Here is an 18,115-nt window from a genome sequence, read left to right as displayed (position 1 = left end):
CCTAAAGTCTAAAATGTGTGAAGGAATTTTATGGCCTTAAATATATATTCAATATAATAAATATTCTTATATTTTGACCTTGACATACACTGAAGAGAAGGCTGTTTTAAAATCTCTTCTAATGCCCTGCACAAAATAGATAAAAGTTTTTAATACTGATTCATTGTGGGTTTTTGCTGGAATGATAAAGTCTAAGAAATTACAAGATTATAGCTCTTCCCTATCCACAGAGCTAACTGTGTTAGTGATGCTACTTAACTCCAGATACATGAAAATTACTCATGAAGTTTCAGGGAAATACTCCTTTCCTATGGGAACTCACCATATGACATTGAACTTGGCTATGTGAGCCACTTGCTCTTGGAGGACCATGGTTAGAGCATCTCGGCACAGACTAAGCTCCTCCTCCAACATGCCACCAAAATCCAGCACTATGGTGATGCACTGCTCCAAGATGACACCAAAGATCTGCCGGCTGTTGCTGGTGAGCCAGTCCATCCGCTGCTTGTAGCTCTCCATAGCTTGTGTTAAATGTTCCATATACTGAGAGATTAGTTCTGATTTGGCTGTCAGCTTAATGAGAATAAAAGTAACAAAATAAAATAAATAGAAGCATACCAAAATAAGTCATTAAAAAAAATCATTTACTGGAGTATAGTTTTCTTTTTTTTACAATATTTTGTTGGTTTCAGGTGTACAGCAAAGTGAATAAGTTTCATATATATAAATATAAATATATATATATATATATATCTCCACTCTTTTTTTGAAAGATTGTTTTCTCATACAGGCCACTGCAGAGTATTGAGTAGAGTTCCCTTTGCTATACAGCAAGTTTTCTGTTTTACATACGGTAGTGTGTATATGTCAGTCCCAATCTCCTGATTTATTCTATCTCCCAGTAACCATAAGTTTGTTTTCTACATCTGTGACTCTACTTTCATTTTGTAAATACATACATTTGTATCTTTTTTTTTAATTCCACATTAGGCAATATCATAGGATATTTTTTGTGTGTCCGACTTAATGTCACTCAGTATGACAATATTTAGGTCCACCCATGTTGCGGTAAATGGCATTGTTTTGTTATTAGCTGAGTCCAAACAAGTCACTTGAACCCCAGTGCAGCCAGGAACAATAGGGCCCACTGAGTTATGACTTTGCCATCAAGAACTGTATATTAATAACAACTTCATAGATGATCCTCCAAACCCCATACATTCCAGGAAGAAATCTTCCAATCTTACAAATAAAAAACCCTTGGATAATTTCCCATAGAAGGAAACATGATGATGAGATCTATACAAAAATATAGCATTCTTTAAAAAAAAAAAAACTGTTTCCAGATTGTGTTTAACCTTTCCAGTTACAGAATTATTTTTAATTCTGAAAATGCTCAGGGGTACTCTGAAGAAACTAGGTAAAAGAAAATAGAGATCAGCAAAGGCAGATTGGAAAAAAAATTCCTAAAGAAACCAGATAAAGATGAACAAACAAAACATAAAGTTAGTAGAAAGAAGGAAATTACAAAGATCAGAGCAGAAATAAATGAAATAGAGACTAAAGAAACAATGGAAAATATCAATGAAACTAAGAAGCTGGTTCTTTGAAAAGATAAACAAAACTGACAAACCTTGAGCCAGACTCATAGAGAAAAAAGAGAGAGTGCCCAAATCAATAAAATCAGTAATAAAAAGACAGAAATACAAAGGATCATGAGAGATTGCTATGAACAACTATATACCAATAAAATGAACAACATAAAAGAAAAGCACAAATCTTCTAGATGGAGCCAGGAAGAAATAGAAAACATGAACAGGCCAATTATCACAGTAAAACTGAATAAGTAAAAAAAAAACTCCCCTGAAACAAAAGTCTAGAACCAGATGGTTTCACAGGTGAAAATTTTACCAAATATTTAGAGAAGAATTAACACCTATCCTTCTCAAACTATTTCCCAAAAAAATTGCAAAGTCAGGAACACTTCCAAATTCATTCCACCAGGTCAGTATCATCCTGATATCAAAACCACAAAAAATAAAATTACAGGCCTGTCACTGATGGACATAGATGAAAAAATCTTCAGCAAAATACTGGCAAACCAAATTAAAAAATACATTAGAAGGATCATACACCATGATCAAGTGGGATTTATCCCAGGGGTGAGGATGGTTCAATAGCTGCAAATCAATAAATGTGATACACATTAACAAACTGTAGAATAAAAAATCATGATCATCTCAAAAGATGAAGAAAAATCTTTTTGTAAAATTTAACATCTGTTGATGATTTTTTAAAAATTCCTCACAAAGTGGATATAGAGGGACCCTGACAATGTAAAGGCCATATATGATAAACCTATAGCTAATACTATACTTGATGGTGAAAAGCTAAAAGTATTTCCTCTAAGATCAGGAACAAGACATGGATGCCTTGCTCTTGTCACTTTAATTCAACATAGTATTGTAAGTTCTAGTCAGAGAATCAAGCAATCAGACCTAAAAAAAAATAAAAGGAATTCAATTTGGAAAGGAAGAAGTAAAATCGTCACTGTTTGCAAACAACATGACACTATACATAGAAAATCTTAAAGACACCACCAAAAAAACTACTAGAGATCATGAATGAATTCAGGATACAAAATCAGTACACAGACATCTGTCATAGTTTTATACACTAACAATGAACTATCAGAAAGAGAAATTGAGAAAACAATCCCATTTACCATCACATCAAAAAGAATAAAATATCTAGGAATAAATCTAAGGAGATAAAAGACCTATACTCAGAAAAATATTATGATATTAATAAAAGAAATTAAAGAAGACACAAAGAACTGGAAAGGTATTCCATGTTCATTGATTGGAAAAATTAATGTGGTTAAAATGACCATGCTACACAAGACAATCTACATATTTAATGCCTCTGTATCAAAATACAAATGTCATTTTTCACAGAACTAGAACAAATAATTCTAAAATTTATATGGAAACACAAAAGACCCAGAATAGCCAAAGCAATCTTTAGAAAGAAGAACAGAGTTGGAGGTATCATGTTCCTTGACTTCAGACTATGCTACAAAGCTACAGCAATCAAAACAGTGTATGGTTCTGGCACAAAAACAGACACATAGATCAATGGAGCAAAACAGAGAGCCCAGAAACAACGGGCAATTAACCTATGACAAAGGAGGCAGGAATATACCATGGGGAAAGACACTCTATTCAATAAATGGTGCTAGGAGAACTAGACATCTACTTATAAAAGAATACAATTAGAATATTTGCTCACACTGCATATAAAAATAACCTTAAAATGGGTTAAAGAACAAAATGTAATACTGGAAACCATAAAACTCCAAGAACAAAACATAGGCAGAACACTCTTTGATATAAATCATAGCAATATGTTTTGGATCTGTCTTCTAAGGCAAAAGAAACAAAAGCGAAAATAAACAAATGGGACCTAAATAAACTTAAAGATTTTTCTCACAGCATACTAAACCATTGACAAAATGAAAATACAGTCTTCTGAATGGGAGAAAATATTTACAAATGATATAACTCAAGAGGGGTTAATATCTAAAATAAACAGCTCACACAATTCAATATTAAAAAAAAAAAAAAACATGATTGAAAAAATGGGCCAAAGATCTAAACAGACATCTTGCCAAGAAGATATATGGATAATTAACAGGCACATAAAAAGATGCTCAACATCACCAATCATCAGAGAAATACGAATCAAAACCACAATGAGATATCACTTCACACCAGTCAGAATGTCCGTCATCAGAAAGACCACAAAGAACGAACGATGGAAAAGGAACAGAGAAAAAGGAGACCTCGACACTGTTGGGGGGAACGTAACTGGTGTATCCACTATGAAAAGCAGGATGGAAGTGCTTTAAAACACTAAAAATACAACTGGCATATAATCCGGCAATTATCTTGGGTATATATCCAAAGAAAATGAAAACACTAATTTTGTGAAGATACATGCAGCCCAATGTTTATTGCAACATACTATATATGAAATAGATAATTAACAAGAACTTACTATATAGCACAGGGAACTGGACTCAATACTCTGTAACAATCTATATGGGAAAAGAATCTGAAAAAGAATGAATATGTGTATATGTATAACTAAATCACTTTGCTGCACACCTAAAACACACACAATATTGTCAATCAACTATTTGCTGTTGTTCAGTCACTAAGTTGTGTCCACACTCTGCAACTGCAGAGGTTTCCTTTTTCTCTGTTCCCATGAACTGCAGCATGCCAGACTTCCCTGTCCTTCACTATCTCCTGGAGTTCGCTCAAACTCATGTCCATTGAGTCAGTGATGCTATCCAATAATATAAAATAAGAATTAAATTTTCAAAAATTTGTATTCAACAAATCTAGATAAAATTCAGATATTCCAAAGAAAACTAGGCGGGGCGAGGAAAAAATTAGGTAGAAGAAAAGCGAGATCAGCAAAGCCAGACTGAAAAAAAAAAATTTCACTGAAACATCTGCCTAACTACAACATGCCAAAAACATTTCTGACAATGCTTCCAAACATGCCAGCATATCTGCCTGGCTTCCCCTAAGGGGTGCCTTCCCAGTGCCCATCCTCATGCTCATGGCCTTTGTCCTGTGACCTCTTGTCTCTCAGGCCGAGCTCCCCTGTACCTAGATCACTTGATCACCCAGAACCACCGGTGACACACAAATAAGCATCATTCACACGGTCAGAACAACCACGCAAGGCCTTCCAGGGTGTTGGCAGGGGGCAGGAGATATACAAAAGGAATGAGAAAAGGTGGTGTCCTATTCTGTGAAGAACCAATTTTTAAAAGATATGGTATTTAAAAAAAAAAAACCTTTCAACAATCCTCGCAACACCTTAAGGAAGGTGTGTCTCCTGAACACACCTTGTAATTCTATGTCTTCATGCCTTGGCTCATGCTCAGCACTCTGCCTTCAGCTCCTTTCATTTTCAGCCCCCAACTGTCTCAAGCTTATTCCTGAAGCACAAGCATCACTTCCTGCCGCTTTCCATGGCTCCCTAAAGCAGCATTCCCAACCCCCTCGCCAGACTTCCCAGCACTTACTACAAGTCACTACCACAGCATGGAAACCAGGGTGGGACCGTGTCACAGGGGCCATAAAGGTGGAATTGAATGGCAAAGACAGATGTATTCGGTATTTCTGCATTTATTTTTAAGGTGATTCAGACCAAAAAAAATACATTTTGTACACCAAATTCAAAATCCCGTGGATATTATTGTTTGTGTGTGTGGAGAAGGCAATGGCACCCCACTCCAGCACTCTTGCCTGGAAAATCCCATAGACGGAGGAGCCTGGTGGGCTGCCAGTCCATGGGGTCGCTAAGAGTTGGACACGACTGAGCGACTTCACGTTCACTTTTCACTTTCACGCACTGGAGAAGGAAATGGCAACCCACTCCACTGTTCTTGCCTGGAGAATCCCAGAGACTGGGGAGCCTGGTGGGCTGCCGTCTATGGGGTCACACAGAGTTGGACACAACTGAAATGACTTAGCAGCAGTAGCAGCAGTAAATCACTTCAGTTGTGTCTAACTCTTTGCAACCCCATGGACTGAAGCCTGCCAGCCTCCTCTGACCATGGGATTCTCCAGGCAAGAATACTGGAGTGGGTTGCCATTGCCTTCTCCAGGGGATCTTCCCAACCCAGGAGTTGAACTCCCTCTCTGATGTCTCCTGCATTGGCAGGCGGGTTCTTTACCACTAGTGGTACCTGGGAAGCCCTACTAAACACTATTATTGTTTAGGAACAGGCTAAGTATGAGAGTAATGTGTATTTTTTAAATACTAAGAAATAACGGTCCAAGTGGACTCTACATGGATGTACAGTGACATGAACAAGTATCCATGAAGCAACACGATGGGACGTGTGTCTCTGGAGCTCCCTGTGGTGGCCGGGGTGTGCACAGCGCCTGACATGGGGCGGGTGCAGGAATCACATGCTGAATTGCTGGGAATGACGGGCTCCAGGACAAGGTGCCACTCTCTCGATGTTCACTACTACCTGCACCAGTGCTCCTTTATTTTACACCACCATCAGGTAACAGCAGCCTGCTCTTGCCTTTCAGATGACCCCCGTCATACTTTTTTTTTCCCCTTTATTTTCCAGGTAAAACAAAGTGTTGATATGCAAACGTCTTCACCTCTGGTCAGGTGCTTTCTGCACTCACCTCTAATGGGTCAAGTTCCTGGGCTGTGACTTTCACCACTCTCTACACTGTCAGAAGAAATCCTCCAGCACTGACAAGGCCCTGGCTTGGCTGCCTCTCTGTGTCAACCTCAGCAGTGTGTCCCTGGACCTGCCCATCGAGGGAACTCCAACTTACATTGTACACTCTGCCGTCTTCCGTCGTGTAGATCCGTGGAAACAGGCCGTCTGCGTACCGGGAAGCCACAAGTCTCCCCAGAGACATCACATAATCTGCATGTGTATAAAGAAAAGCAGTCAAAATGGTACAATATCAACACTTATTTTTATTTCCAAATGCTTATCTCTGACATCAAATTATATCTGTGATGCTTATAATTCTGTTCTAGACAATGAAGTATTTCCAGGCACTATGATAAATGTGACTGCTATAACACCAAATGTATGAATGAATGGGAAGGACGAACAGTGTTTATTTCTTGGCCTGCTGGGTCTTTTGCCCAGAACGATTAAGGCAGAGGTCAAAAAGATGACACAGAAATTATGTTTAATTCCAGAAATCTTTTATTTGGGACTTGGACTTAGTTTTCAAAATTTTAAAAATAAAACCTAGGGGCTTCTCTGGCGGTTCAATGGTTAAGAATCTGCCTGCCAATGCAGGGGACACGGGTTCCATCCCTGCTCCTGGAGGATCCCACATGCCACGCAGCAACTAAGCCCATGCACCACAACTGTTGAGCCCACACGCCCTAGAGCCCATGTCCCGCAACAAAAGCCACTCAATGAGAAGTCTACACACCGCAGCTAGAGAGCAGCCCCCACTCGCCACAACTAGAGAAAGACCACGTGCAGCAACAAAGCTCCAGCACAGCCAGAAAGTAAATTAAATGAATAACAATTTTAAATATTAAACTTAGATATTATCTACTGTTCCCTCAAGTAGGGGGTTGTGAATAAATGAGATGAAGCAAGAGTCAGAATACTCATACAGAATGTCAAAACCACTTTCTTCTCAGAGCATAAGCTCAGCTGTTCAACATCCACCCCGTAAACCCTCACTGAACACCCACTATGTGCTGACACAGTGTTTCCAGAATGGGAATACAATGCTTCCTGAAACACAGTCATTCCCTCACACAACTAAAAGAAAGTTTCATGGACTGGTTATGACTTGGCAAGGCAGAGATGAGGTAAGGCTTCAGGAACTGTTTTTATTGTGATGATTATTTTCTTATTATTATAAATTATTAAGTCCCAAAAGTGGTGAAGAGAGTGGTGATGCTCTTGGATCCAACACTCCCTTTCCTCTGCCTTTCTAGGGAGGCAGGATCACAGCCTGCTTGGGAAAGCAGGAAGGGCAAGGCCACATTTTATAGACCAGGCTTGGTCCCAAATCACCAGCAATGATAAACTTTACAAGTCTTGAAGTTCAATGTCCATAATAGGAAAGAGCAAAGAATGGGTACTTGAATTCTGTCAGCAATATTCTCATTCAATAAATCTCTCAAACTCTAAAACCTTCATTTCCAAGATTTCAACATCGTGACTGACATTTATAGAGCAACTTCACATCACCAGCAGCATTCTCTCTTTACCTCAGGCATTCATCTGGAGTCAGGAGAGAGGGCTGTGTTTTTGAGAACTGAAGGAGATTAATTTATGTAAGCCTCCATCAGCTGTATAGCCAATTAAAATAAAAGGCATTGTGAATTCCTCATTCAATAATGGTGAAGTAGGTTTTATTGCTAACTCTTACACAGGAAAAAAACAAAAAACCTCTCGACAAAATATTTAAAAAGCTACTTGAAGGCACTAGAGAGCAATCAAGAACAGGCAGAAACTGGAGTGGCATTAATTCTTGAAAGAAGGAAATTGGTGAATTCTGCATTTATTTAACAGGGGAGACACTTTGAAGTTTGAGTCCGACCAAGTTAACTGCTTGCTAGGATAAGAATCAGATCTACATCCATCAAATGATAAGTGGATAAACAAACCGTGCAATATCCATACAATTCATCTCCTGACAGTAATTGACCATAAAACAAATAGAGTTCTGGTATATGCTGCTGCTGCTGCTGCTGCTGCTAAGTCGATTCAGTCGTGTCTGACTCTGTGCGACCCCAGAGACGGCAGCCCACCAGGCTCCCCCGTCCCTGGGATTCTCCAGGCAAGAACACTAGAGTGGGTTGCTATTTCCTTCTCCAGTGCATGAAAGTGAAAAGTGAAAGTGAAGTCGTTCAGTCAAGTCTGACTCTTAGCGACCCCATGGACTGCAGCCTACCAGGCTCCTCCATCCATGGGATTTTCCAGGCAAGAGTACTGGAGTGGGGTGCCATTGCCTTCTCCCTCTGGTATATGCTACAACATACTAATAGACGGATCTTAAAAACATCATGTTAAATGAAAGGTATCAGTCACAAAGAGGCTTCTTGGCAGAGGATGAGATGGTGGGATAGCATCACCAACTCAATGGACATGAATATGAGCAGACTCCCAGAGACAGTAAGGACAGGGGAGCCTGGCATGCTGCAGTTTATGGGCTCGCAAAGAGTCAGACACGACTTAGCAACTGAACAACAACAGAAACTGGTGGCTCAGTGGTAAAGGACCCGCCTGGCAACATAGGAGACTCGGGTTTGATCCGTGGGTCAGGACGATCCCCTGGAGAAGGCAATGGCACCCCACTCCAGTATTCTTGCCTGGGAAATCCCATGGACAGAGGAGCCTGGTGGGCTGCAGTTCATGGGGTTGCAAAAGAGTGGGACACAACTTAGCAACTAAACAACAATCAGCCAAAAAACATCTCATATTATATGACTCTATTTGTATGAAATGTGCAGAACAAGCAAATCTAGAGAGATAGAAAGTAGATTACTTTGGCCTGGGGCCTTATGGGCAGGGTGTATAGCTAAGAAGTACAAGGTCTATTTCTGAGGTGATGAAAATTTTCTTTAAGTTGACTGTGATAATAGTTGCACATTTCTGTGAATATACTAAAGAATATTGAATCATATATTTTAAATTGGTTAATGGTATAGAATGTGAATTACATCTCAATAAAGCTGTTATTTCTGAAAAAACAGATAAGAGAGGGACTTCCCTGGCAGTCCAGTGGTTAAGACTATGCTTTTCCACTGCAGGCGGCACAGGTTTGATCCCTGACTGGGGAACTAGGATCCCACATGCCACATAGCATGATCAAAAATAATTTTTTTAAGTAGATATAAGAATACATCTGTGTTTTTTAAAATTAATTTTTATTGGAGTATAATTGCTTCACAATGTTGTATTAGTTTCCACTGTACTGCAAAATGAATCAGCCATACCTGAACTAGCTGTTTCCTATTGGGATAAACATTAAAGAGATTTGCAAAAATGTAAAACTGTGCCACTCTTCCTACTAGCATTTTTATTTTAAAAAATTTACTTATTTTTCTTAAAAGTGTTATGCTAACATATAACAGGTTTGTGACTTTTAAATTAACAAATATTTTTAAAGGTTTTAGTTTTAACTTCCAATACAACAAATGTCAATGGATATAAAATGCATATATTCTAAGTATAAGAGATTAAAAATGAGTACATGATATGAACATGTATAGAGGAAATGTAATGAATAAAGAAGCATCAGGGTAAAAACATTTTCATTCCCTGGTGGTTCGGTGGCAAAGAATCCTCCTGCCAATGCAGAAGACATGGGTTCAATCCCTGGGTCAGGAAGATCCCCTGGAGAAAAGAAATGGCAATCCCCTCTAGTATTCTTGCCTAGAAAATCTCGATCCATGGGATGGCAAAAGACAGACATGACTGGGTGACATTCTAATGACAAAACAAAATAACAACAACTCTAATGACAGTGGTTTTCTCATCAGAAATCACGGAGGGGGCTTCCCTGGTGGCTCAGTGATAAAGAATCCACCTGCCAACACAGGAGGCCAGGGTTTGATCCTTAATCCGAGAAGATCCCACATGCCTTGGAGCAACTAAGCCTATGGGTCACAACTACTGAGCCTGCACTCTAGAGCCTGGGGGCTGCAACCACTGAAGACGGCACGCCCTAAGCCAAAGCAACGAGAAGCCTGTACATCACGACTAGAGTGGCCCCCTGCTCTCCACAACTAGATAAAAGCCTGGGCAACGACAAAGACCCAGCACAGCCAAAGAAATCATGGAGGCCAAAAGGAAGCAGCTTCTTTGTTTCTTTGTTTTGGCTGTGCCTCTCAGTCCGTGGGATCTTAGTTCCCCAACCAGAGATCGAACCTGTGCCCGCTGCGGTGGAAGCGCAGAGTCTTAACCACTGGACTGCCAGGGAAGTACCCATACAGTCTCTCTTAAGTGCTAAAAGAAAAGAACTGTCAACACCAAATCTTATATCTGGTGAAATTACTCTTCAAGAATGAAGGAGAAATAAACATACTGTCAGACGAAGAAACTAAAAAAAATAAAAGTTCCCAGCAGAACTATTCTTATAGAATAAATAAAGTTCTACAAACAGGAAGGAGATGATAAAAGAAAGAACTCTGAAACATCAGGAAGGAAGAACACAGTAAGTATTGACACATATAAATATGCGTAAATAAGCAGACTCTTCTTGAATTTTCTAAATTGCTTGACGGTTGAATAAAAAACTAAAGTACAGCCTAATGTGATTCTCAATGTATGAAAAAATAAAGCATATTAAAAATGAGGAGATTAAAGGGACATAAAGGGAAATAGTGTCCATTCTTTATCCAAACTGGTAAAATGCTGATACCAGGAGACTTTGATATGTTACATATTTATAATGTAATACCTAGCACAACCACTAAAAGAGCTGCACGAAGAGATACACTCAAAAATATTACAGATAATTTTTTTTAATTCTGAACAGTGTTTAAGAAACCCAGAGCTAGGCAAGAAAAATAAACAAATGGAAAACAGATAAAAAAAGAAAACAAAACAAAACAAAAAACAAAATAGCAAACTCTAACATACAAATAATTATACTAAATACAAATGGTATAGAGACAACAGTTAAAAGAGATTAGCAAAGAGGATTTAAAAACTGATTATATAATGTGTCTAAGAAATTTGCTTCAAATATACTGATATATAAGTTAAAGTAAAAGGACAAAAAAGATGTCATGTAAATATTAATAAAAACAGCAGGGTTGATTGTATTAACGTAAAAAAAGTAAACTACAGAGCAAAGAACATGACTAAGGGTAGAGAGGACATTATGTAATTATAAAAGTGGCAATTCTCCAGGAAGACTTTGAAATCCTAAGTGACATGATGAAACAAAATTTGAATAGTTTTATGTCTATTACAGAAATTGAATTTCTTATCAAACTTTTCTTACAAACTCCAGCCTCAGATAAATTTTACCAGTGAGTTCTATCAAACATTTGAAGATGAACTAGTACCAATCATATACAAACACCATCAGAACACAGAGGAGAGGGCAACACTTCCAAATCATTTTATGAGGCCAACATAATCCTGATACCAAAACCTAATAAGGACATTAAAAGAGAATTACAGAGTAACACCCCTCATGATCTTAAATGGAAAAATCCTTGACAAAATATGAAGAATTGTTATTTTGCTAATGTTAATGACTGAATTATAATTATTACCCTAATCCATAGCCTCCAAAAGGGGTTTGCACATGCCAGGGTGGGAGCAAGACATCTGCAGGGTGTGAGGGGTATAACTTATATTTAGGTTTTATTTCATCTTTAAAGAAGAAAGAATGAAATTAAGTATTACTAATATTTAATAGGTGGATTGAAGATTGTACATCTACATAATATACATATATTGGGGGTCCATGTGCAAACCTTTTTTACCCATAAGGATGTGAGATCAAAACAAACTCAGAGGAACATCCCTGGTGGTCCAGGGGCTAAAACTCTGTGATCCCAATGCAGGGGGCCCAGGTTCGATCCCTGGTCAGGGAGTTAGATCCTGCATGCTGCAACTCAAAGATCCTGCATGCTGTGACTATTAATAAGGCCTGGCACAGTCAAATAAAAAAATAAACCAACTCAGAGACCTGTGTTTTGAGGGGACTTCAGAACTGATGCCGCCTCCTCAAAGGCTAAAGGGCAGCATGCTGTTTGGGCTTTCCAGTCAGTGCTGTTTTGTATTAATACCTTCACAATGTGGGAATCCAATCTGCGATAAAATCTGTTTCAAGGTCAATTTGTTGCTCTTAAGCCCATGCAGTTGAAGCCATTCCTCAGATGAGATGAGACTCTGCTTGACTGAGTCTGTTCTAGTGTCGCTTAGTCCCTCTTGCTTCCGAGGCTGCTCCTCAGAGATGGTGGAAGATGAGCCTGCTACTTCCATCTCTGAATTAGGATCTAAGTCACAGGAACCTCCTGTAAGGGCAATTGTCAAAATCAGACTTCCTGAAAACTTAGAAACAAGCTAATATCAACTGAGAACTGGTTTAATATAAATGAGAGTACAATTACACTGAATGCTATTTAGCACAGGTAAAAATAATACAAATTGTATATTTGTTGGCAAAGAAGATACCTAAATATACGACTAAAAGGTATTCATAAAATTCAGTATCTATATTTGCATACCCCCACTCAGAAAAACATCGAGAAAGATATATGCCAATTTTACAGTAGTTTCCTCTGTGTGGTGAATACAAGGATTCACCATCCCATGTTTCATTCTCTGGGACTTTACTAGAAAGTTGTGGCTTTCTGGCTCAAGTAGCCAGAAAGTTTAAGAGATCAGCCCAACTTAAAGCAATATACAACACACTGAACTGATCCAGACCTGCCTAAACAAAGCTGGTGTACACATGGAGTGGGGAGACTGTAATGTGATCTTAGCTCACTCACCACTACTTCAGGCAGGGCCTGAAAATCTAAGGAAAGAGTAGAAAGCTCTGCTTCCCTTTGTATCTAGGAATGTGCAGTGCATGTAAATGGGTTCCCTGGAATGCAACATTTTCCAACAATGGAAAAACTCCCTTCTCCCATTTCTAAAATTCTCATCCTATTTCCAGAAAGTATCCCTGTTATGACAAGCAAGTTTAGTCAAACAGAAATCAATTGGACCCAAGCTAGGGAGGTTTTGTGAAAAGACGTTAGACATACTATTAGCAAACGTTTATTTAACTTTGTATATTTTCTCTGTAGTATACATTTTCCCTTACAGTAACCTAATGAGGTAGGTGGTACTACTATTCCCATATTACAGATGAGGAAACTAACACAGAGGCGGTCTAACTAATTTGGCCAGTTCTCACAGCTGGTGGGGGTGGGGTGGGGGGAGGTATGTGGCTTAGATTCTAACCCGGGCCTTCCATTCCAGGGTCTATGTTCTGCGGACTTTACAATAAAAAATCCAACTGCATGCAGCAACTTTCATTTGTTGGCCAGGAACTGGGCTGAGCCTTACAAAGACTATCTCACAAATTCTTCATAACGGTATCAGTTACCCACTGCTATCACCCTACTTACATTTGAGGAATTGGAAAATGTTCAGGAGACACAGTCAGTAAAGCAGAAGCAGAAATCAAAGCCATTTCTTTACCACTCTGCCATGGTGATAAGTGACCTCTTCCCACCTGGTCCTATGCTACAAGGCTATAGACTCCATACAACAGGACTGCTGTCCAGGAGGGCTCCTGGGTCCTCACTGAAGACCGAGCACTGACCTTTATTCTCAGACCTCAGGCTCAGTAAGGGTTTTCCAGGTGGCACTAGTGTTAAAGAATCAGAGACACAGCTTCGATTCCTGGGTCAGGAAGACCCCCTGGAGGAGGGCATGGCAACCCACTCCAGTATTCTTAGTTGGAGAATCCCCATGGACAGAGAAGCCTGGCAGGCTACAGTCCATGGGGTCACAAAGAGTTGGAAGTGATTAAGCACACATGCACAGGCTCAATAAGCTTTTTGACTTATTTTCAAATTTTCAAAGATGATGGTTTCTGGACTTCCCTGGTTGTCCAGTGGTTAAGAATTCGCCTGCCTATGCAGGGGTCATGGGTTCCATCCCTGGCTCGAGGAACATGCTGCAGGGCAACTAAGCCCGTGCGCTGTAACTGAGCCTGAGCTCTGGAGCTGGTGCTCTGCAACAAGAGAAGTCATTGCAATTAGAAACCCACACTGCAATTAGAGAGTAGCCCCCACTTGTTACAACTCGAGAAAGCCTGCGAGCAGCAATGAAGACCCAGCACAGCTGAAAACTAACTAAATAATAAAGATAATGATTTTCATTTTAAGGTTTATGTGAATTTGTACTGTCCCTATATGTTGAATTCCAAATTTCAAACAAATTCATATTTTTGGTGAAGATCTTCTTTCTACAAAGGCTCAATTTGATAAGAACGTTACAATAGTATTTGGAGAGCATCATGTAGGAGTTGGAAGATCATGGATGAAAACTCCTTATAGGTCCATTCTGCCATTTTAAGCAAGTGATTCCTCCTCTCTGCACTGTTTATACATCCTAACTCCCAGGGCCACCGCAAGGAACAAATGTGCCAATGCGTGGATGAGCACTTGATACATCAGAAAGAACTATGCACAAATAAATTCCTTAAAAGTCATTACTCTTCATACTATTTGTAACCTAATAAATGGACTTTTTAAGCTTTAAAAAAAGTTATTACCCTTTAGTAATTGTGCCTTGTTTCATACATCCACTTTTATCCAAACCTCCTTTTGGAAGTCCCAAAGTTCCCAGAGCTATGAAGTTTGGAATCCTCCTCCTCCTTTAGAATCACAGAATATGAAGACAGCAAGATGGGCAGGCTAATATGCTTCTGCTTTCTTTTTGAGATCTGTCCAACAAAGACTGCCAGCTGAAGGACTTTTAAATTTGGTCAATGGTTCCTATAGAAACTAGAAAAAGGAAGCTCAGAATATTTTTCACTATTTCATCATTTCCAGTTACTCTCTTTCCTGAACACACTCATCTACCTCCTGTAATCTTCTTCCTAAAGGGAGCTACATGCCTGAGGTTAAAAAAGGAGCACAGCTACACAAACTGCTCACTAAGGCTACTAAACTGGATTTTGGAAGCTTAAAGAAGATTTTAGAAGAGCCATAGCTTTTGCTTTTAAGCCAAACGGACATATTCTCAATTCCAAACAAAAGGCAACTGAATCCTTCAGCTAAGGTGTATGGCTCAGTCCCTTCTGCATTTGAAAGATTTTTATTTATCTTAAAAATATTAATTATTTATTTATTTGACTGCACTGGGTCTTAGTTGCCACCCGCCTAGTTGCAGCATATGGGATCTAGCTCCCTGACCAAGGATAGAATCCAGGCCCCTGCAATGGGAGCACAGAGTCCCAGCCACTGGACTACCAGGGAAGTCCCTCAAATGATCTTTTTAAATAATTTTTTTAAGTCTAGTAGGCTCTGTCAGATCAGAAAACCTATAGGAGTCCTCCTAATTCACATCTTGACTTTTCTGGCTTTTTAGCATGAGAATACCCGTATTGAGCTGAACCTATCCAGAGACAACAAGGAAGGAAGGAGAGAAAGGGCACCTCCAACAGAAGAGATCATTCTTCTCAAATGGGGTAAGAGGTACCCTGGAGAAGCCAGAAAGTTTCCAGAGCAAAGTTGCCAAGTGAACTGACAAAGCAATCCTTCCACACAGCCCACCTGTATTCCTACCTCTAAGCCGGTCTCAGGTCATTCTCCTGTGTGGAATCTCAGCCTTGAAGGCCCATTTCCAATCCCATCTCCTCCATTAAGCCTCTCCAGAGGCCTCATCAAACTCCTGCACCCTCCCCCTGCGAAAGCCCCAGTTTTTGCTTGGCTATTCCACCCATGTGGCCTTAGCCACTTCAAGTCTGTCCTCCCTAGATTGAAAATACATTCGATTACTACAGGGATAAACCACATGAATGTCCTCAGCACAGTGCCTTATATACAGCAGGTACTTTGTACAAGTATTGAGTTGAATTAAATTGATCACTCAGAATTACTGAGAATCCTGATTGTTCCAAAAAAGGCAAAGATTCGCAGTGCGGGAAATAGCTGTCTCTTTAAATAGACATTTTCCAGCTCTGACTATGTTATTATGATTAGTATTATAACTGAGTTTCTTTATCTGAGGTTATTACAATATACAGGAATCCAGAAGTTAGAAATAACAAATTGCAGTTGAGCACTTCCCTAAGTTTTAAAAGCTATCCAAGAGCCAAAGTTTTGGGAAATAGAAAAAGGTTTTCCTACATAGAAAGAGGAAGTATAAATGGAAAAAAGAAAAAAAAAAAAAAGAAGAAGAAGAAGTGAAAGTGTGAGCTGAAGGCAGCTGCAGGCAGGCAGAAGTTTGGGGAAAATATAGAAAGTTGTCTAAACTGGCACAATCCAAAGTCCCCAAGCAAGGTAACTAGGGGCTCCAGGTACGGCCACCCTGGAGCTGCTGGGTCTTTGGGTACCAGGCAGCAAGAGATGTCCCTTGGCCGCCCTGAGCTGAGTCCTACAGAAGGCCTCATGCCTTAAGACAGCAGTCCTGTATGGTTAGAGGTTGAGTGGCAATGTTATTCCATTGTGTCTGACTGTGCAACCCCATGGACAGTGTAGCTTGCCAGGCTCCTTTGTCCATGGGATTCTCCAGGCAAGAATACTGGAGTGGGTAGCCATTTCCTTCTCCAGGGGATCTTCCCGACCCAGGTATGGAACCTAGATCTCCTACTTTGGCAGGCAGATTCTTTACTAGCTGAGTCACCTGGGAAGCCCTGGTCCCACCGTGGCGCCCACCAGTGGCTGAGCTGGGGGTATCGTGGGTGCCTGCCTCGCTTCCACTGCTCTTCTAGCAGAAAGGTGCACTCCAGAAAGCAGCCGGTCCAAACCAATATCAGGCCGCTCCTGCACTTTCGCCCTCCAGCCCTTGGCTGAGGGAGGTTTGCAGGCGGCAGAGACCACGGTGGCCACGTGGACACGGTGGACGTGCCCCATCAACCGGGATCACAGTCTAAGTTGGCCAGCGCCATGGGCCCAGCCGGCCGCCGACCCCACTAGCCAGCCCATGACTAACGAAGTGGCCCTGGAGCTACCCACTGCACCAAAACGGGGCTCCCTGTCCGCTTGTGCAGTGCGGGCGGCGGGAATAGGCCGGTCCGGTGGGATATGCGGGGCTGAGCCCAGAGAGCTGTCGGAGAGCCGGGCCTGCCTCAACGGAGCGCTCGGGCCCGCGCCAGGGAGGGAAGGGCCCTTCACATCTCGGGCTGGGGCTGAGGGGGCCACCACCACCACAGTGCATGACTTAATTATAATTTAATTCAGTCTAAATATTTGGCACGCTTCTACCTGCTTCACCTTATCAGTGTCGGCCTAGAGTACAGACAAAATTTTTCTAAGCTGGGTCTCCACCACAGAGGCGAGCTTTCCCCCCGGAATGAGGGGAGGTGCAAAGCGCTCTAAGGTAGGAGGGGTCGGGACGCGTTTCTGGCTGACCCTGGTATGAATTAGTTAAGTGACTCAGGGTAAGTTGCCGAGCTTTCCCCTAAGCGGGGGCCAGTCCAGCTAGTAAACTGTGGGATTCCAAGGCTTCCATCAGCAGCTTGCTGGGAACCTGGGCGCCTCAGGGGTTCTGACGTGAGGGGACAGCAGTCCGCACTTACGAGGCAACCTGTCAGGTGAAAGACCAGGCGGTTCCTGTCAGCAGCCACCTTCCCCTGCTTGGGGGGCCTTTCGGCCCGTGAGGACAGGCGAGGTATGCATCTCGATTGATAAAGAGCGACTCCAGCGGACGAAGTGTCCGAGCTTGGTGCGAAAGGATTCCAGCCGTTCTGTTTCTCTGTGACCCGAGGGCGACCTGTGGGGCACAGCGTCGCGGCGGTCGCTCGGACACCTCCAATCACGGCGCGGCTCCCCGGTCCGGCCCCGCCTACGGAGCACGTGCCCCCGCGGAGGCGGAGCCAGGGGCGGAGGGGCGGGG

The 18,115-nt window shown here is 41.2% G+C and overlaps 1 protein-coding gene across 10 annotated transcripts in view; it reads right to left on the bottom strand.

Moving 5' to 3' along the window:
• The window catches only part of VWA3B (von Willebrand factor A domain containing 3B), a 166,395-nt gene extending 148,386 nt beyond the window's left edge, over positions 1–18,009 (bottom strand). For 3 of the 10 annotated variants that reach the window (XM_059891638.1, XM_059891641.1, XM_059891642.1), the window contains exons 1-5: positions 17,799–17,997; positions 12,343–12,570; positions 6,384–6,478; positions 4,060–4,116; positions 323–573 (exon numbers count right to left, since the gene is read on the bottom strand). In XM_059891638.1, coding sequence (XP_059747621.1) covers positions 323–573; positions 4,060–4,116; positions 6,384–6,478; positions 12,343–12,538 — 599 coding nt within the window. In that variant the 5' untranslated portion in view covers positions 12,539–12,570; positions 17,799–17,997. Of the gene's footprint in view, positions 1–322; positions 574–4,059; positions 4,117–6,383; positions 6,479–12,342; positions 12,571–17,798 lie in introns of all 10 variants that reach the window. The other 7 variants (XM_059891640.1, XM_059891639.1, XM_059891646.1 and 4 more) reach the window with 6 other exon arrangements.
• Positions 18,010–18,115: the final 106 nt, after the last annotated feature.

Source organism: Bos taurus, chromosome 11 (assembly GCF_002263795.3).
Source record: "Bos taurus isolate L1 Dominette 01449 registration number 42190680 breed Hereford chromosome 11, ARS-UCD2.0, whole genome shotgun sequence".
Lineage (NCBI taxonomy): Eukaryota > Metazoa > Chordata > Mammalia > Artiodactyla > Bovidae > Bos > Bos taurus.
This window is presented reverse-complemented; position numbering and strand designations above follow the sequence as displayed.